Source organism: Neolamprologus multifasciatus, chromosome 5 (assembly GCF_963576455.1).
Source record: "Neolamprologus multifasciatus chromosome 5, fNeoMul1.2, whole genome shotgun sequence".
Classification (NCBI taxonomy): domain Eukaryota; kingdom Metazoa; phylum Chordata; class Actinopteri; order Cichliformes; family Cichlidae; genus Neolamprologus; species Neolamprologus multifasciatus.
Genome location: NC_140443.1, coordinates 4,652,563 through 4,674,418, shown reverse-complemented (window position 1 = coordinate 4,674,418; position 21,856 = coordinate 4,652,563). Strand labels below are relative to the sequence as shown.

The window sequence follows — 21,856 nt, the reverse complement described above, 5'->3', positions numbered from 1 at the left end:
GAGTGAGAGGAACAGACACGGAGACAGACTGGATGGAAGAGAGATTGGAGATAAAAAACAAAAAAAGGGAGGACTGTCATTTCCACTGAGATCACATGTACCCACAGTTACAAGTGTCTTGTGGAAGCACGGTTCAGTCGGAGGAAAAGTCTATTTGGACAGACAGTTGGGATGCTAAGCTGTGGGAGTTTCCCACTTGCAGAAGAATAACCTTGAGTATTTGTCTCACCAACAAGGCCTTGTGTAATACCTTCTGATGTAACACTGGGAAGCTCTGGCGTCAAAACAACTTGATTGCTGCTCTAGGAGGATTATTAAGGTCGAACACTAATATAAATAAAACTGTTGCCGCAGTTGATCTTAATCATTATGTGGGAATCAAAAAAGACGCATTAGGATTTTTCTATTTTTAACGTCCTATGGTATTCCTGTAGATGTTTGCTTCTACTAATATTCAAATCATATATTGTATCAGATGAATTAAGGTAAATAAAAAAAATTCCAACAGTACAGTAACTTTGACCCTGTCTACTCCATAGACCGGGTCAAAGTTAAAGGTGCCGATGCTGTCCTTGGCTACACTTTATCCAACTGTCTTTAACTTCGATGGAAAGCATGTAGCAGACGCTGCTATAAATCTTACAATTTGTCTTTTAATCTTTTATATTGTTGTGTTTGATTTATTCCAATTTTACTTGATTAGTCACAGCAATAGCTGGATCCTATCCCAGGGATAGGCAGGGTACACCCTAGACAGGTTGGCAGCCTGTTGCAGGGCCAAGACAGACTGAAAACCAGTCGCTCGCACATTTACCTATGACCCATTTAGAATCACCAATTAAACGGAGATATGACCTTTGCATGAGATTAAAGACTTTAAAATTACATCACTTCATTCAATCTGAGTTGCATGTCATTTTCCATCATTTACCTTCACTGTTTAATCCAGAAGTATGAGGATGATAAGTGAAAACTGTCCAACAGGTAGCTGTGTGCTATCAGATTTAAAGAACTGCTGCCTTTAAGTTTAGCTGTTTGCTGACAGAGACTTGATTTATCCGTTTTGTTGCCTCGACCTTCTTTTTGGCAAACTTATACAAACGTCATGTGGACTGCTTTTCAGAAACGTACAGTGCTGTGGAAATTAAATGTCTGTCAAAGTTAAATACGTGATTTTTTTAAACAAGCATTCATCATTTTAAAAAAACTTCAGAGGTTCAGAAGTCTGAGTAGATGAGTACCAAATGTCACCTATGACAGCGGTCCCAAATCCCCGGGCCTCGGACCGGTACCGGTCCGTGAGTCGTTTGGTACCGGTCCGTGAGAGTTGAGACTCAGGTGTGAAAAATATGGTTTTCAGGGTTTTTATCGGTTTTCAGTGTTATTTTGTTATCGTTTTTATCGTTTACTCGGTTTTCCTGGGTCTTTTCACGTGTGTTATGAATAAATCTTATTTTTTTCGGCACCGGTACTGGTTTTATTTTGTTGTATTTATCCGCGACACCTTAAAGGCCGGTCCGTGAATATATTCTCGGGCATAAACCGGTTGTGGCGCAAAAAAGGTTGGAGACCGCTGACCTATGATATCATTACAGGGTTGTGATCTTTGCTTTCCTGTGCTTGTCCATCGTGTGTCACTATGTTCCCACTGTGTATCACTGTCACAGGGCCAAAGTGTCTAAAAAGGCCCCCAATCAAAGAAATCTAAACAAAACTACAGCAAAGGCCAAAAACTACTAATATATACTAATACAGTCAAACTTGGTGACAGAAAGATGAGAGAAAAAATCATTTCCTTTCAACAAAACAAGAGCAGAAAACTAATGTTTACATCTATAATCAGGGCTGCACATAAGTGGGCTGCAGGTGCGCATTCGCTGTCAAAATAAAAGACGCGCACCAGATAAGAAGTTGCAACGTGCGTTTGCGTGCATATAAAAGGCTGTTTTTGTCCACCAGAGTGGGATTTTCATGGCATATTCTGCACCACATCTCTGTGTGTTCATCATTTGTTTGAAGCCAGCTCACCTCCTGCAACCACTTTTCTGAGAATACGCGCTTCTTTTGTGGTTCGGACTCCTTCTGACATTTCTTTGGAGGTGGAGGAACACCAAAGTAATTGCTTAAAGGAGCTTCTTCAACATCTTTAAGAGTTCAAAAAACTTTTGTCCTCCTCCAGAAAATCTTATGTACGCAAACACGCATTGCAACGTCTTATCTGTTGCGCGTCTTTTATTTTGACAGCGAATGCACACCTGCGGCCCACTTATGTGCACCCCTGTCTATATTATCGATATTACCATCTTTGCTGCCAGGATTTATGAAACTGTCACTAAGTGTAAAAAAAGCGAATTTTTCAAAGAGCTTCCTAAAATACAGCACCACAGAAATCATAGCAGACAAACTAGTTGCAAACACAGTGCTGCAAATGCCTTCGCCTTTTCTTTTTGTTGGTTTTTTTTTTTTGACTCGACCTACCTGCAGATGGTTGTTCTTGCCTGAAGCTCCTGCTACGTCCCATTGGCTACAAGACTTCTTGGGAATCCTGTGGTTTGTGCAACTGCTGAAGCCGCCGCCCACCTCATCATACGGATTCTCCATCAGGTTTTCAGGCAGGTTGTTTGAGCTCTGGCTTCGGGTGATTGTGGGAACCACCCTGGAATTTGTAGGTGCTGTTTCTGCTGTGGAAGTAGCTTGAGACCCAGGGACCATAAGGTGGCCTGATGAGGAGGTGGGTGAGTTGGAAGCAAAGGTGAATCCAGAAAGGGGCAAAGTTGGGAAGTGACCTCTATCCAAGCTGGTGTTGTTTTTCAGACCTTGGAAGGCACTGTTGGAGTTGAGGTTTTCCATGGAGTGATAGAGGAGTTTGTTCACTGCAGGAGAAGATGAAAAAACGAATACTTCCACATTTGTTCTAAACTTATTTGTCTGTAATTGCAAAAGCAACACAGCCAGTTTTGTAACTAAAAAGCCTCAACCACAGGTAATTTTAGTAACTGCCTCTGACATACTTAAACTTGCACTTTACCTTGACGCTGTTCATTATTCGTAGCTCCGGTTGCGCTGGGAGAAAGTGACACTCGCGGCAGTATCCTAAAGTTGGTGTTCAGAGAGGCAGTTGCAGTCAGCCGCTGAGGGGAGGGCATGGGCACGATAGGTACCTCCGTCACATACGTGGCAGGAACATACAGCGGCTTTGCTTTACTGGCTGCCCCGATCCTCCGCACCTGCCAGAGAACAAACAGAACAGGTTTCTCTCTTTTCTGCTACATAAATGCTTTTAGTCCAACCGAGCGGCAACAAACAGCTGAAGGCTGAAGGAGATGCGGAAATGTTTAATGATACAGCTCATTTTGACATCAAGCACATGCAACGAGTATACCCGCAACTTCCTTTTTAAAAAAATAGCATCCTTTTTCTCAGCCCACATCATTTAATGAGCTCAGTGGCCAAAGTAAACATTAACTGAGTAGTTTTTCCAGTGTAACAGTTACATCTGAATAGCTAGTGTGCAGTATTTTTTCCTTTGATGTGACCGGATGTGCGTTACAGTTGTGAGTACTCTTGCCTCATAGAGAAGAGGTTCTCGGTTTGAATCATGTGGCCGGCTGGGGCTTTTCTGTGTTGAGTGTGCGTTTTCGTCCCTGCTTTGAAGTCATCGTGGTGTCAGTTAAACACACGTGTACATCGTTCAGTCATCATCGGCTCACTGTTGTGTTCCAGTCTACTGCTGTATTTTACGCAACAGGTGACCATTTAAATATTTAGAGCTACTTTTAAATTCACAATGTAACCCAATGTGACAAAGCATACCTTTTTTAAGAAACACACGCACGGACACAACTTTGATCTTGGAGTTAAGCACCTTAAATAACTAAAGCATGAATATAAATGAGCAGTATTTTGTAGCCCATCATCAACTGTATCTTTTTATGCACAAAAGGTAAAAACACTAAAGTTGCATCCTCCGCCATAGCTCCTCTGGCAGGCCTCCTTTCTCCTCAGCCTTCACTCTTCTGGGTTCATTTTAAGTACGGAGACATCCTCCAACACGGCATACTAAGACTGATTTCTGGGTCACAGACAGGAAGATGGAGGAGAAAGGAGACATGCAGGCACAAAATAGCTAAAAGGAGAAAAGCCGCTAGACTGTGGTGCAACGTTTTACATGTAAATCTATTGTAGTTGTATAATATAGGACAGGCCTGCCATTGTTGTTATTTCTTAAATTAAACAGATTTCACAATTTGGACAGAAGTCAGGATTTAATTTAACCTACAGGCAGTTTATCAGAATCAGACAGACAATACGCTAACTAAGAATAGTACAATATATACATATATATACACAAAGCCACTCATTAATAAATAGCTGGAAAAGAAACATGTGTAGTTGTAGCAGTAACCAGTGTGTTAAGTGGTGCTTTTCGGTACTCTCAGTCTCTCACTGAACGAGCTCCTGTGACTGACCAGCGTGTCATGGAGTGGGTGGGAGGTGTTATCCAACACTGTCTTTATCTTGGACAACATCCGCCTCTCCGACACCACCTTGAGGGAGTCCAGCTCCATCCCCACAACATTACTGGCCTTACGGATCAGTTTATTGAGTCTGTTGGCATCTGCTACCCTCAGCCTGCTCCCCCAGCATGCAACAGCATAGAGGATTGCAGTGGCCACAACAGACTCGTAGAAAATCCTGAGCATTTTCTGGCAGATGTTGAAGGACCTCAGTCGCCTCAAAAAATAGAGACGACTCTGGCCCTTCCTGTAAAGTGCTGTGGTGTTTTTAGCCCAGTCCAGTTTATTGTCAATGTGTACTCCAAGGTATTTATAGTCCTCAAATATTTTGAGGCAGTTCTAGATACACCGTGCCCACAATGTAAAGTTACTCATTAAAATTTGTTTTTATTGTAAAAATATTATTGTTATGTATATGAAAGATGGACATAGGACTATGATGACCCCCACTGGTTTCTAAAGTTTCAACATTGGCTAGAGTGTTGTCATTCAATCCGATATCACAGCAAAGAGTGTAACTGGTCCACTGTGTGGATGTCATATTTTATCAGACATCTAGTTTAATTGTTTCTAGAATGTCCTTCAGACCCACCTTGGTCACGAGCGACTTGTTGGATTTAAATATATAATCTCTCCCTGATGGTACTGTAACGTAAGCATGCGTGTCCGTTTCACATTTAAGGCAATGCATGATATCCACACAGTGGTCCAGCGTGTCTATCACACACTTTTCCATTAAAGTGTATGTATCAGTTCATGGTTAAGGTGCATCACTAGAGACAGACATGTATGCTAATTAATGCTAAATATGTTTAATGTTTACAGGCTTGGGGAAACCTGCAGTCAGCTGAGACTGAAGAAGTCACCTGGATGAGTGACGAAATGTTTCTCCCACTGAAAATGCTACATCCAGATTAGGGCTGCCACAAACGATTATTTTGATAGACGACTAGTCACCAATTATTTTTGCGATAAGTCGACTAATCAGATCATCATCCATTGGACATAAAACGTACAGCTTATTGCACCAGCATGCATCTGCTCTTATATAACTATCATTAGCTTACAGCTTTAAGTGTTTAAGGTATGTGCTAACTAAAAATAAAGACAAGATGATAGTTTATTAAATTTTAATGAAATTTACAGATTGTTTCGGTGGAGTTTAATAAACCGTCTGCTCCTTGCTATCTAAAATCTAACAGGACACCGGAGTATATTCTCGAGCATCTCACACTTCTGATAATCAGCTGTCTGCTTGACTTTTATTCAGCTGTGTAAAAACTATAACTTTAATCTCAGCCAAACCGATTTACTCAGGAACAAATAAAATACTAAAAAAAAGCCAAACAATAACATTTTAAAGTTATCTAAGTGACTTCTAAATCATATTTAACCTGAGTAGCGAAAGACGGAGGTGGGTTTGAAAACGATTAGCCGGGAGTCCGGTGTTCTCACGGCTCTAGTGAGCCTAGCCCCCAGCTAGCTATCGAGCTAGTGGGTAACAGACGTCTCCGAAAACTTCGGAGCGCTTTTGAAAATATGTGGTGTCTTGATAAACTGAGCAGATATTTGAGGTTTACACAGCTACATTCTCGCCTGAAAATATGTTAAACGTTTATTTTGTGACCCAGAAAGATTAATAAGAGTAATATTAAAACTAACTAGCTGCTGCTAGTTGACAACTGCGCTAGGCCGCGCTATGAATTCTGGGACACAGCTTCTTCTTCTTCGGGGTTTAACGGCAGCTGGTATCCTTGTACATGCAGTGCTGCCATCTTCTGTTTCAGTCCGTTATTACACTCTTAAATCCTACTACTTATTCCTGCGTCTTTTGGGATCTTACAGAGCTTCAAACGACACGTCGACTATTAAATTGGTCGTCGACGATTTTAATAGGCGACGTAATCGTGACTAGTCGACTAATCGTGGCAGCCCTAATCCAGATGAACAGAATCAACCTTTTGGGATTTACTTACCTGGATGATTGAGTATGCATCAAGACACCCTAATGTTAAGGCTTACTAATGTTTGAAAGAATGAGTTGTAACAAAATAACCTCATGCAAATGTGCTCTATAGGACCCAACATGTTTCTTTCTACTGTAAAGGAAGGAAGTCTTTGTCACTCATGTGTTGACATCCTTTTTTAGCCCTGCAACATCTTCTAAGGCTTCTAGTAAAAAATTAATTTATCCTTCTCAGAAACCTACAGTATGTTGCTCTATTTATATATGTTTTCGTTTTCATGATATTTTTGAGTCCAATGACGCAAAAGACACAGAAAAGAAACTTTTTTTCTCACCTGCCACCAATCAGCGTTCGTCTTCTTCAGGAGAATAAAGCGTTCACCTTCCCGTATGCAAACCTGCCGTCCGTCTGCTCCGCGGTAGCTGTAGTCATACTGGGCCTCGAGGACCACTGTACCACTGGGGACTCCACACACTGTCATCCCCCTGGTGTTCACTGCAGATCCTGCAGCAGGCTGCTGATGACCAAAAGAGCGCCGCCAAGAACCAGAGAGCATGGCTTTCCCACAGTCCTGTTCAGCAAGCTTTGCTGGAAGTATGCTGGTCTGTGATTTGAGTTGGGACAGTGCAGGGTAGGCAAGACAGGAGCCAGGACTTTGCCATGCTCTGAAACAGGCACATGGACAGAGAAACACAGTGTGAGAGAGAGGGAGAGATTACCGAAGCTGCGAGAGAACAATGTAGAAATGTCACCTGGTGCTGTGCAGGTTCAAAGAGAGCGAATCTGAATCCTTTCAGAGCTAAAAATGGAAGTCTGCATTAAGCTGTCGAAAATCACCGAGCTATAAAAAATATCTCTATTTTAGAGTTGGCAGGGTTTTTCTCTTTGTGAAATTTCTCTTTCAAGTCATTTCCTCCAATTGTCTTTTCTGTTTTACATCAATGTAAAATTTAGATTTTTATATTTTGGAATTTATTTTGATCTTTAGGCATTTATTGCATTTTTTATTTACTAACAACTGGCTTTTAATAATCCACCAACTGCACAAAAATAGCTCAGTGACGGCACGGATCACTGCAATAACATTCACAAACGAATAAAATAAACTTTTCTTTCCCACTTCCTATTTTGCTATATTTAGTAGACAAGCAGGAGGACGAAGTGCTGATATTTGTACACAACCACAGTGCACCACGTTTCTATTGTCCTTTCATCCTGTTAGAAGAGACCCATGTGAGTGAATAGCTCATGCGTATGGAAGATGTAAGGAGCGCAGTATACCTAAAATAGCATCTGTCTCCATCTCTCCACCTGAGCCAGCATCCCTAAGCTAAACCCTTGCTTTATGCAGCCAAGACCCACTTACATAAGAGAACATCTAACTTTCTGCCAGACACATAGAAATACAGCCTCACACACTGTCAGTAAATACACCCACCATCCCTACAAGCAAATCTGCACACACACGAGCATGAACAGAAGGGGAACATCCCGAGCTACGTAGCAACAGTCAGACCTGCTGTACCTCACGTCACTGAGGATGGGAGAGTCCAGGGATGCTGGACAAGACTAGAGAAAGGTCTGGAAGCTGGGGATAAGCCAAATGATACAACAAGACCACACTGTTAGAGCTAGGTGAGAAAATAATAAAAGCAGAGTAGTAGAGGAATGGAAGAAGCTTAACAGAGCTGTGAGCTGATGTGAGGGTGGCCAGGGATAGCTGGCTGAACCTTGATAATCCGACTGTTATTAAAGCACGGGAAAGAATATGCAACCCCCCACGGCTATAGAGAATTGCAGTAAAACCCGTCTGTAACAGCATATGGGTGGAAGAACTGCCTGCCTGGAAGACAATCTGGCTAACACTAGCAGGAAGTGCACTGCAAGGCACACAGGAGCATTTCTCAGCATTTCCTCAAAATGTAATGAATCTGAATAAAAGCCATACCACGTTATGAATAGAATAACTAAAGAGACATCGGCTAACGTCCCTTTTGCACATTAGAAAAATGGGAAGCAATTTAAATTGCGAAGTAGCTATTACGCATTGATACGGAAGAGGATTAGGGACATTGGAAAAAAAAAAAAAGAATTCTGACTTTAATCTCAGAATTCTGAGAATAAAGTCAGAATTCTGACTTTAATCTCAGAATTCTGAGAATAAAGTCAGAATTCTGACTTTATAGGTTAAAGTCAGAATTCTGACTTTAATCTCAGAATTCTGAGAATAATCTCAGAATAATCTCAGAATTCTGACTTTATAGGTTAAAGTCAGAATTCTGACTTTAATCTCAGAATTCTGAGAATAAAGTCAGAATTCTGACTTTATAGGTTAAAGTCAGAATTCTGACTTTAATCTCAGAATTCTGAGAATAATCTCAGAATAATCTCAGAATTCTGACTTTAATCTCAGAATTCTGAGAATAATCTCAGAATTCTGACTTTATAGTTAAAGTCAGAATTCTGAGATTAAAGTCAGAATTCTGAGAATAAAGTCAGAATTCTTTTTTCCCCCCAGTGGCCCTAATCCTCTTCCGTACATTGATGATCACTATTTTGCACACCTTCAAATTAATTTTCTTTTACTATATGAAACATTTTATGAAAAGTGCAATACAAGAGATGAGAATTGCTGAAAAATAGAGTTTTACTGTATACACAAACTGAAAATTAAAGTATAGTTGTTGTTAATATTCACTCACCGACCACTTCTTTAGGTACGCCTGTTCAACTGAAATATATGATAAGCCAATAACATGGCAGCTAAATGCATTTAAGCATACACACATGGTAAAGGGCGATCGTGGCTCAAGAGTTGGGAGTTCGTCTTGTAATCGGAAGGTTGGACAGTCTCGGTCATTGTGTCCTTGGGCAAGACACTTCACCCGTTGCCTGGTGGTGGTCAGAGGGCCCAGTGGCGCCAGTGTCCGGCAGCCTCGCCTCTGTCAGTGCGCCCCAGGGCAGCTGTGGCTACAATGTAGCTTGCCATTGCTTGTGTGTGAATAGGGGGATGACAGGTTGTGTAAAGTGCTTTGGGGTCCTTAGGGACTAGAAAAGCGCTATACAAATACAGGCCATTTACCATTTCAAAGATGACCTCCTTAAATTTTAAATGAGGATGACGGAGGATCAAGAAGAAAGGTGATTTAAAGGACTTTGAGCGTGGAAGATGGGCTGGTCCAAGTGTTTCAGAAACTGCTGATCTATTGAGACCATCTCTAGTGTTTACGGAAAATGGTTAGGAAAATAGAAAATACCCAGTGAGCTACAGTTCTCTAGGTGAAAATACTTTGTTGATGCCAAGGGAGGATGTCCAGACTGCTTTAAGCATATATGAAGGCAACAATAGCTCAAACACCTGCTGACTGCAACCAAAGTATGTAGAAGAGATCTTTTAGAATACACAAAGTATTGAACTTAGAAGCAGATGGGATACAGCAGCAGAAGACCACACTGGATGTAGGTTAACAAGAGGAAACTGAGGCTACAAATCATGTTGGCTTTCCTGATTGTACCAGTGGTTTAGGCTGTTGGTGGTAGTGTGATGGTGTGGGGGATATCGGGGCCCCTAATACCAACCAGTCATTGTTTAAACACCACAGTCTACCTGAGTAATTTTGATGACAAATCTGCAGCAACTGTGCGATGCTATCGCATTGATATGGACCAAAATCTCAGAGGAATGTTTGCACCTTGTTGAATCTGTAAGCAGTGTTGGGAAGGTTACTTTTAAAATGTATTCCATTACAGAATACAGAATACATGCCCCAAAATGTATTCTGTAACGTATTCCGTTACGTTACTCAATGAGAGTAACGTATTCTGAATACTTTGGATTACTTAATATATTATCATGCTGTTTACAACTACATGAATGTACTATTGCTGTGATTTATTACTGTTACTGAAGGTCCGCGGCTCCGAACCGTAGTAAAGGGACCTCTGGCTAATACGGTGGGTTCTGTGTCGGCTCGTAGCCGAAAACTAGCTTTACTTTGTTGTCTGGGTCAACTTTGCTAGCAAGAGACAGAGAGAGGCGTTGAAAGGCTGCTCCAACGGAGCTTATTGTTTTTGGAGGAAAACACGAACACAGTGTACAGTCGAGTCTTAATAGCTTACTTACAGCTGGGCTCGTCAGGCTCTCTTCTTGGCTGCAGTGGTTATTATTATATTTACATGCTTCCAGCTCCCGTTTTTGCTCGATGACAGCTCGTACTTTTCCTTTTTCTCCCTCCCTCGCTCACAGACACATAACGTGTATGGCAGTCCATTCTCCCTGCAGCACGGACTACACTGTCTATGATGCTAGCATTCTTTGGAGCTATACCGGTAGCATTCTGCCTATTAGCTTAGCACAACAACAACAGGCGCTCTTTCACCCAGGAAACACGCAGAGAGAGAGCGTCACCCTGTAACCATGGCAACCGTAACGCTGCCGCCTGGAACAACAGAACGTAGCTGTCAAACAAAACCCAAACAGTCCTGACCCGCGACAATATGAAACAGGGAAGTACCGCCATGTAATCCATTTATTTCAACAAAGTAACTGTATTCTAAATACCACCTTTTTAAACGGTAACTGTAACGGAATACAGTTACTCATATTTGTATCTTAAATACGTAACGGCGGTACATGTATTCCGTTACTCCCCAACACTGTCTGTAAGACAGTTTTAAGGACAAAAGGGGATCCAACCTGAGACTAGAAAGATGTACCTAATAAAGTGGGCAGTAGAGAAATATTTAGAAATATAACTGCGTTTATAAATGTTTTTTAATTGTCTGGTGTTCACAGACGTCTTTGCTAGAAAAAGCAAACACTGATGCTAGAATGTATTCTGACTGGTAATGCAGTAATTTCATCTAAAAATACACCTGGGAGTTTGTTACAGGAAATGATAGTGTACTAAAAAGTTTTTCGAATAACAAATAGTATCATAACCTTGGTGGCTCTGAAGTTAAACCCCCCCAAAAAACTTAGCTGCACTATTTAAAAGTGCAGCTAAGTTCAGGAGGGACAGAGGCAGAAGTCAGAGGCACGAGGCAAGCAAGCAAACAGGAAACAGCATGCACGCAGCAAGGTTCAACCACAGTTTGGGTCATATCCTTTCCATCTTGCCATTTGTTTTTCTGACTTGCCATATCACTGGGAGTTTTAGTTACAGTTTGTAAAATCTAACGGCCAAACAACTGCTACGTTTCATGCAAGTGCTGATGAGTTGCACTGACAACGAGACCGGAGCGCAGCACCGTTAGATGCAGTAATTACACAAAACTAAGCAGAGAGTGGTAGTTGTTTTTAGGCTTAACAATCTTGCTGCGCGGCTTCGGTAATGTGTAATTTGCTATTTACATAAGCCAAAATTACAACTTACCCTGGGCGTAAAAAAGAAGATAAAAACAAACAGTAATCATATAGAAGGTCCAGGATGTGCTCTTCTCCACACACAAACAGGAAGAGCTTTAATGACGCTTCTGCACACCTGTTTGCCTTTTCCTGTCTTTACTCTTTGAAATTACTAACTGATAAGAAGACATCAAAAAATAAAGTAAAGGAAAAGCAGATTAGACGATCCACACGCTGCTACAACAGAGCCTGCATGGTTTATTATAGTGTGTGCAAATTAGGCTGCTACTGCAGGGTTAAAGTCCTCGGTTGTATTAATCTGGATTTCAGTATGACTCTCCCAAAGGGCGACAGCTAAGACAGTTTTCAAACTGGAGACAAAGTATCTCAGCAAATTCTTTATAATTCCACGACTCAACATTTTAATTACCGTCACTGTGGTTACAATTTCAGTAGAATTTCAGAATTCTTTCACCAATAGCAAAATAAAAATATTTAAGATCTCACGTCAGCATCTACCAAAGGAAAATAAGACCAGAGTGTCTATTTGCAGGTCCCATAGCAGCAGAGCGGGCACTGGCGTCATTCGCCCAAACAAAACAGCGAAGACCATATGGTGTCAGAGACAGACACAGGCACCCTGTCAAGGCTGTTGAGAGGGGTTTGTGCCAGGGACTGAGGGCGCAGGGATTATGACGCGGTATCAACAACCAAATATGAAGGAATTTAGGGACGAAATAAAAATAGATGAAAATAAGTGAGGAGGGAGAAAAACTGCATTTGTCTGTCTGCCTTTGCTTGAGTGTTTCCACTTTAACTCAGACTGTGTCCATGCAAGTCAAAGAGAGTTGAAGGAGTGGAAAGCATACAATTTGTGCATGCATGCGAAGAGGGAAAGAGAGCAGGAGAGACTCACCGTGGTCCTGAAGTAAGAGTTTGTTTACATCAACAACATCAGCAGCTCACTCCATGTTCAGAGCCATACATCTGATAAGCCTTAAACATACAACGTACAATAAAAATTAAGAGGCAAAACCCTTTTCCGTGTATTAAAAAAATGGACACATACTAGCAGCTCCGTCCTGCAGAAAATCAAACAGAGGCTGTCTTTATCATTCATCCATGCACAGACCAAACAAAACACAGTTAATCCCATGCAGGCAATTATCCTTCCTCCACTCACTGAACCCCTGCTGACCCTCCCATCCATCATTTAGCCAGCATTTTGCCCGTGCGCTGAAAGCAACGAGAATGAAAGAGACAGAAGGAGCGCGAGCTGGATGTTACTCATTCGTGCAAATAAACAATACTTAAACTTGAGAAGCAGAAACATAACGAGGGGAAGAAACCATGTGAGAGTCGTTCTGCGCTGAACAAACAAAAGCAAGCAGCAGTCCAGCTGATTGATTGAGCTATTGATCCAACTGGAAAGCTGGCTGGTCAACCCTTTCGCTGGACGTCAGAAATACTCTGCACAACACCACACAGTCGTGAGCACTGAAGCAGAGGAAAATGCATCGAAATCGTCTCAGGTTTCATTTAATGTTTCCTATTTAATACCTGGATAAGTTTCAGATACGTCTAAAATGTTTCACATAGCACGCTGAACTACCAGTAAGAAGGACGTGGCGTTATACCATCAGTATGTTTCAGTCAAATCAGCAATCCGGAGAGGCCACTGGATTAAGTACTTTAGGGATTATACGCCTCCTTGGTAGCTGTGCATGTTTTAGTCAAACATTTTCCAAAACATTCATTCATATTTAAAATGACTTCTTCTGAAATGCATATCTTTTCAAAAAATACACATTTTACACACACGTATATGTAGTATGTATATCATATGTACATGATATATGTTCACATGACATATTACACAATATGTAACTATTTGAAACCAATATATCAAGGGACACAAGATGCATCCTCGTAAAATCCAAAGAGTATCTATAGTGTCAGAACACAGTGTTACAGTGTTGCCCCTTCAGCAGAAATAACCTTGTGATATCCTTTTTGTATAACTGTCCACCATTCTTTTGCAGCTACTTGATGAATTTATGGCCACTCCTCAGCAGTGTTGCCAACTCCTCAGTAAGGAAAATCGCTATTGGCTGTCCTAAAAGTCGCTAGAAGTCGCTAAATGACGTCATCACCTAATTTGCATAATTGGTCATGCTAATGTAATTGTAACCTACGTTGTTGGAGAGAGAAATAACATCGTGGATGAGACATAAAGTGAGTAAAAAACGTCCTAAATGCATTTAGAATTTATTTAGAACTACAAATTAAATTTATTTTAGCAATTATTGTTTTTTTAATGTCACAATTCCAACCCTGCTCCTTTACCCGGGCTTGGACCGGGTAAAGTGACCCGAAATAGGCACTCTGGTGGAGTTACTTTGTGTGTGTGTTTATAAGTAGTTTTAAACCTTGTGATCCACAAAACAGCATAAGAGTAAAAGAAGAACTGACTGCGTTACAGCACCCGCTGCTTGTTGAGAGTAAAAAAAAAGACGTGAAAGCGCATATCGCTTAAGCGATATGCGCTTTCACGTCTTTTTTTAGGGTCTGAAAACTCGCTAAATATAGCGACAAAGTCGCTAAGTTGGCAACACTGCTCCTCAGTTGAAGATGATTGGGGATTTTCTTGCATGTACTGTCTGTTAATCCCGTAACATATCTGTGGGATTCAAATGTTTTCGACAATGTTATAACCTAACCCCGGATTTCTTCTTTTGGAGCCATTAAAATGTGGATTTATAGAATCGTTATGAAAGGTCCACCTCCAATTCAGCGTCAACATTTGAAGCGCAGATGGCCTGACGTTTATTTTCTTTGGTATGATGCACAATTAATAGCTGAATCACCAACTGCAAGCTGCCCAGTCCCCGAAGCAGCGAGGCAATGCTAAGTATTTCCACCATCATGCTTCACAGTGGTTTGAGATACATCTTTCAAAAGCTATCTTTGGTCAGCTATGGCCAAACGACTCTATCTTCAAATCATCTGTTCAAAATACACTATTCTAACAGGCATGCAGGTCTGAACCTACAAACTGTAGCTATAGGCCTATCCAGCTAAGCCGTGCTATAGAGAAGCCATTCAAAACAAAGAGCCTCTTTTCAGTGCCGTGAAAGCAGCCACTGATAACACATTTAAATTTGCCCGATAAAGCCAACATCTGTTCTTTTTATTCATGATTTGTTATCGTTGACAGTTTTTTTGCACTTCTTCCTCTTCTTCGTATGGTTACCTTTAATGTTTAACCCAAGCACTGAACCAAAAAACAAACATCCACAAGTGATTCCTTTACTGTTGCACGTGATGATGATTTTGTACGGCAGCACACCTGCAAGCAACTTTTTTGGTTTGTGTTTTTGAGGGCCCGCTGCAATCGAAGGAAGCTGTAAATACACATGTTCTGGAAAAGCATTGGTGTGAAGTATAAATCGGCGGTCCCCAACCTTTTTTGCACCACGGACCGGTTTATGCCCGAGAATATTTTCACGGACCGGCCTTTAAGGTGTCGTGGATAAATACAACAAAATAAAACTAGTACCGGTACCAAAAAAAAGAAAATTTATTCATAACACACGTGAAAAGACCCAGGAAAACCGAGTAAACGATAAAAACGATAACAAAATAACGCTGAAAACCGATAAAAACCCTGAAAACTATACATTTCACACATGAGCCTCAACTCTTGCGGCCCGGTACCAAACGACTCACGGACCGATACCGGTCCGAGGCCCGGGGGTTGGGGACCGCTGGTATAAATTATGCGTTGTTTATGTTTTAAGGGATTCATGCAAACCCACGTGCCATTACGCTGCAGAAAACATCCCGAGGCTACACAGTTATGCAAACTACAATGTCATAAACGATATATTTAGAGGAGAGATAACAGATATTTAAAAGCACATGAGAAGTAAGACATGGTTTTAATAATTTTCCCCAATCGTTTCCAATAATCAATGTAATAATTGCTCCAAACAGCTCCGGCGTCTGAAAGACAAGCCAGGTTTATCTCCCACGGAGACGATTTAAAATCGCTGGGCCAATCAAACTTCACCACACGGCAGGACTGGAAAGGAGTAAAGGGTGGAGAGCTTGGTGTCATATCATATCCATATTCATTCCATACGTTTGAAGTGGAAAGAAGGCGGCTTTAATAATCATGGCTACACGGTGTTCAAAGAGAGATGAGACATGAGGAAGAGGAATATAGACTGAATGAGGAACTTCAAAGGGTTTCCGCGTACACTGCCATATCTGTATACACACAGAAAACACACACTCACATGCACGTACACTGTACTGTATTTACATATAAATGTCTATAACCGAAGGCGTCGCGGGAAAATAAGACAAAAAGTTGCTGCACGTGAGACACGCGGCTCAGTAACATTAATTACCACAACAATAAGTAAAAAGTAAGTCACTGTAAGCAAACGGGGCTGCTGAATTAATAACTGTGTCAGCCAAACAACTTTTCATATCTCAGTTCTTCACAGTGTCATCACTATATGCAAACAAGCATCCAAGTTTGCCGGCTACACTGGCAGCTGCAGCTCCAACCTTTAGTCAGGTAAGTATTGCAATCAGCGAGATATTGCATCACTTCCTACATTAAAGGGCTCTGTAGCACAGCACTGTCTTAAAATAAGCACAGGGATGCCTCAAATGTTTCCTAAAATCAGTGCTTAACCAAACCGTATGTTGCATTACCTAAACTGCACTTTAAAACCGCCTGCATTTAATGCTTGCTTTCAGCAGTGAGCGGTAAACATAATTAATGTAAAAGCTGCCTCAGCCAAAGTCAAATCAGATTTTCTGTATATTTCAAAACATGGTCTGTTTTGCAATCAATCCTTATCTTTAAACCGTCAATTCAGAAAAACAAAGCCTCTACAGCAAAAATGACGACAAAAGAAAAAACACCCTCTTCACAATAATGAGCTCGTTTACACATTTAGCTGGAAATGGGTCTCCTCGCTGTCTGATGAGCAGCTCTGCTGACGACAGCCACGTGAAGGAATGCAGTGTATGGATGTACAGTTATAACTACTAGGGCTGATGTCTCTCTCTCCATACGAGACACATGCCTCAAGCCAAAACAGCCTTTCATCCTCGCAGAGCCATGCATTATTGATGATTAGACCAGAGAGAGACAGTGAAACACACACTGTGTTTCCCAGTGTGCTGGCAGGATGACGAATCTGTGTATGAAAGCATGTATGCGCTTATATGTGACTAAACAGGTTGGGCTGGATTCTTTTAATGATCGGCTGAGTAAACTGTTACTGAGCCAATCAGAAAAGCAGAAAGTGACAGCGGAGCAGCCATTGGCTCAAGCCCGCTACTGTCATTGTGACAACAACGTCGGTGACCGACTGCGATCTCCAGTGTCCCCAGTGCGTGTTATCTTTTTCTTGTTGCGCATCGCAGCATTGCATATGTGTGATGCCATCATTTCAAGGGTTTGCTGATGCAATGCTTGTGTTTACAATGAACCCTGCAGCCTGCATCGACACATAGCAAACTTCTTCACAGACTTCACATGTATACTACTCATTTCCCACATTTGAATATAAACAACAACCAGACAAACCAGTGTGCCAGTTCGGCAGAGTAGCGCATGATTGCCCAGGGGGCAGTCTTTAAAGAAAGTATCACGTTTTTTTAATTAGCTTTTGGATTTTACAGAAGAAAACAAGGTGAAAAACACACTGCCAACACACGTCTAGCTCACGTACCAAACAAGCATGAAAATGCTTCTTATTCCAGTAAGCAGCTTACATATAAGAAACAGCACTAAATGTTTTGGAAACACTAACATCACATTTTAAAGCCAATAAAATTACACCATTCAAAACTGTATTCATAGAATTATTTTTAATCTGATTGACAATGTTATCGCTATCTTAATCTATGAGCACAACTTATGAGATACAGTAGCAACATTTTTCCGCAACATTTCATTTTCAAATGTAAGAAAATACAGGAAAAATAAACACAGAGACCTTCCAGTTTGTCTCCTGAACATTTAAACCCAAAGATCATTTTACAGCTTTTCCTTGCTCAGAATGGACCAATGGGGAGTACATGTGTAAACATGGTGGCTACATGTTACCTTGCTTGACAAAAATAATGTTTTTGTATGTTGGTGACGTTCCTTTGGCTCTTTGTCAGGAGTGCCAATAATTCACTTTTAAGGAGAACACATAAAAGCAGCAAATCTGCATTTGAGAAACCAGAAGCAGAATATATGTTTCTGATTAAAAATGACTTATCAGAATTGTCACTGTGAGTGGAATGACTGATTAATGTGAGGAAACTGCTTTAGCATAAAAACAAATTATGATAAGGAACTAAAGAGACTGATTTATTTTCTCGATAAAGGTTGATGAAGCAAGACATCGAGTCTGCAGAGCCCTGATTTTTGTTTTGTCTGAACACATGTGTGCCGTGTGTTATTTTCTATACTTTATGAAGTAAATCAAAATAAATAATGAGCTTTTTTGGTAGGTAGTTGGTGACTACAAAAAATGTATTATTGCTAATACTCGTATATTAAGTATCAGTTAATGACGAGCAAACAAGCTAGCCTTCTTTCACCGTATTTCCCAAACCAAATGTCATATGGAAGTCAATATTTATTATTTACAGAATAAAAAATGAATCTTCTCTGACTGGGCTGGTGAGTTGTTGCTGAGCCTGTGGGAATGTGAGGTACATTGATGTTTCTAATGAAGAGCTCTGAGCTCCATTGATCCACCGGGGATGAGAGTGAGCTGTCAAAAGCTATCAGGCAAGTCAAAGACCCACTTTTAGCTGTGTGTAGCTAAAGTGAGCACGCTAGTGTTGAGGCGCAAGGAAGAGCAGCTAAACATCCCACGGCAAAGGGTATAGAGAGGAGACACACACACACACAGAGGCACAGCTGTGATGCCCTCAGAGCGTTCAAGCGGTTATTTGTTTAGTAAAGAGGCATTGCACAGTTAACAATAAGGTTTACAATGTGTCAAGTGATCAGTTAAAGTGTACGACCTTCTGGTCCAATATTTAGGTTAGATTTATTTTTAATTAAAAAAAGCAGCAAATACCAAATTTTAATCAATTTCCTTTAAGAATGGTTAAAATTATTGCTGATTATTTTTTATCTGCAGCTTTTTAAATTAACAAGTCATCTCAGCACTAACGCAATCTTAGCACGTCTGATTCCTGTTGTCACATTAACATCTACATGTGTATGACACAGCCTGGTGAAAGCAAAAATGACTGCATTGATACTTTAAGTACAAGCAGGATTAAATGGGATTAAAACACAGCACTCATGTGAATGTAAGCACCACTGCTATATTACGCCATAGCTGCTAGCACTGCTTTCATATAGACAGTGTATAGCAGGTAAATCAGGACCTGTGCTGTTCTCCAATGGGATGCAACAATATATGTATCAGGAAAATGTAATGAAAAGATGCCAAAAGATGTGCGTACAGGTGGGTGAGGATAGGAAGTGGAAACAGTGGGAGGTGTGGGCGACCAGTGTCATAATGTCACCATGATTTTGTTCTATTCAAGCAGATGACACAAATTACTAATGACTGTATTTATGGCATGCACATACCACAAACTACACTGTCACTGTAACTTAAAGAGAACCCAACTGCCACTAAAAATCCCACTATTACAGTATAAGTACAAGTAATTTATTTAAAAAAGACCGCGTGTGGGGGGGGGAGGCCAAATACACCCTGGACAGATCACATCTATATCACAGGACTTATTTCCATCACATTGGTAATTCTTTAAGCTCATCAAACATGAGAATATGCTTTAATTTAAAAATAAATGAATATAGAACTTGACAGTTGAGCAGCTGTGAGTGGTATTTATAACCTAAACAATTAATCAAAGAATAAGCAAGAAAAATGCAAACTGATTAAAGTTTAAACTACACCTGCTACACGACTTACGTCTGATTAAACAGCTGCTCTATGTCATGTTTTCCTCTGCAAATACATTAAATTCAACATTTTCTACTTGATATAAAAAGGTTGGACAAAACAAAGGCTGTTATCTCTCCGGGAAACAGTCAACGACCACTCTGTAAAATATATTTTCCACACAAACATTTTAAGTTCAAAGCTAAAACAAGTTAATCATGGATAAAGTGCTTTATAACCAAGAGACAAACCAATAAATGAACACCAAAGAAGGAACATATGGTACATTCGGGGGCTTTTAGGGCTGCTTTTCAGGACCAGATGTCTTCAGGAACCGGAGATAGAGAAACAGTCCGTATGGCAGAAAACACAAACGTGAGTTGAGGTCTTTCTGCACCAAATGATCTGCTACTGCAAGAACATGTTTGCTCCGCATGTTGCATATAAGCAGCTACACATTTCTCACTGTGAGAAAAACAGACTGCCCACAGACTTACTGAGATATTCCAGTGCAGCAAGAATACTTTGACAAGTAACGTACCACAATGTGAAAGGCTCGAGTCCCTCGATCTTTTCTTTGACACTGCATCCACAGCAGTCTGTGGAGCACAGCAGTAATTAGAGTGAACTTGTAGCCCTCGTCTTAATGCTGGTACGGGGGCGCTTTTAATCAGCAAAGTTGCAAGCAGAGAATAATCTTTCAGCCTGTTGTCGTCACAGGCTGGCGTAAAAGGGAGCAAATCTCCTGCTTTGCGCGGACTTAAGAATGATTATGAAAGAGCGAAAATGCAATGCATCAGTCAAAGTGTTTCCATCACACAATGTGGTTAAACCATCCATGCACTTGTATGCACACATGTAGTGTCAGAAGCAGGATGCAAATATTTCTGTATGAAAAGTGTCATATGTAAAGTGATGATATGAGGATTTTTTATCAGCGCGACCTTTAAAAAGATGATGAGATGGCCAACGGAGAGTCGTGGTGTCTGCACAATCGTAGTAATGAAATTAGTCAAGAAAACAGAATGAAAAATGGAGAGTGAGAAGTCAATACTGTGTGTATGAGGGGAGGGGAAAAGGAAACTTTGAAGAGTGGAAAGTGCTCTTCAGCAGGAAATGGTTGGAGGTTGAAAATCTGCTTTTGTCTTGGGCCTATAAGTTAGCCGTTTGTGGGTTTGTTTCAGTTCAGCAGTTGTAATAACTGTATATACAGCATGTGGTTTGAAAGTCTCATGTTCTGAGATGTTTGTTTTGGAAAACGTAGGCATGTAAACTATTTATAGAGGCAGAATTGACAGGGCCTGCCTACATATTTTTTTGTCAACAAAGAGTAAAACTTGTCAAGGTGGAATAATTCTCATATTGTACCCACAAAATTAATGCTTGCATCCAAAATACATTAAAAAAAAAAGCATAATCAATGTAAAGGTGCAGAAATAAAACACATTACACAAAAATCATCTGTCTTTTGTATGTTTGAGTGGGAATGAAAGTTTCTATCTGTAGCCAAATGTGGCAACAACAACTCCCACAAATGAAATTCGAACATCTCGTGGTTCAATGTTTCCACAAATAACAGTGAATTCAAACTGGATCATAAATAGTTTTTGCAAAAATGTATAATTTTTTTTGCGACAAATCAGTTCTCTCTGCAAACAATTCAATAGTGATCAACCTTCTTTTCGTGTGAGGGGCACAACTCACCTTGCAGCGACGTGATGACTGCTGAGTTATGTCTCCAGAGCGCGCTGTAGATATATAAGCACTTGCGCCTCGGTAAGTTTGATTTGCCTCTCTTGTGGGAAGAGTAAAGATAACTTCACATCATTCGTTTAACGGGAGCAGAAGAAAGAACTCCGAGGTGCACTTTTCCTAATTAATAGTCATGCATGGACACTAAGTTACCACTGCAGCCCATGATGATGGAGCCTCCTCGCTCTTTAAGCGGATGGAAAAATAGTCTGAGCTGGACGGGTTTGGTGTTTTAAGATTGGTTACAGTGGCCCAATATGATTGTACGCGTAACCAATCAGCTCTGCTGAAAGGTGGCGATGGAAGGCGCTCGTTATACTCTGC

At 40.8% G+C, this 21,856-nt stretch overlaps 1 protein-coding gene across 7 annotated transcripts in view; it reads right to left on the bottom strand.

Annotated features, from left to right (window-relative positions):
* Positions 1-21,854, bottom strand: part of arhgap9 (Rho GTPase activating protein 9) — a 60,738-nt gene extending 38,884 nt beyond the window's left edge. The window contains exons 1-4 of one of the 7 annotated variants that reach the window (XM_085159514.1): positions 21,485-21,854; positions 6,819-7,149; positions 3,029-3,227; positions 2,479-2,873 (exon numbers count right to left, since the gene is read on the bottom strand). In XM_085159514.1, the coding sequence (XP_085015640.1) occupies positions 2,479-2,873; positions 3,029-3,227; positions 6,819-7,040 (816 nt within the window). In that variant the 5' untranslated portion in view covers positions 7,041-7,149; positions 21,485-21,854. The other 6 variants (XM_085159513.1, XM_085159511.1, XM_085159508.1 and 3 more) reach the window with 6 other exon arrangements.
* Positions 21,855-21,856: the final 2 nt, after the last annotated feature.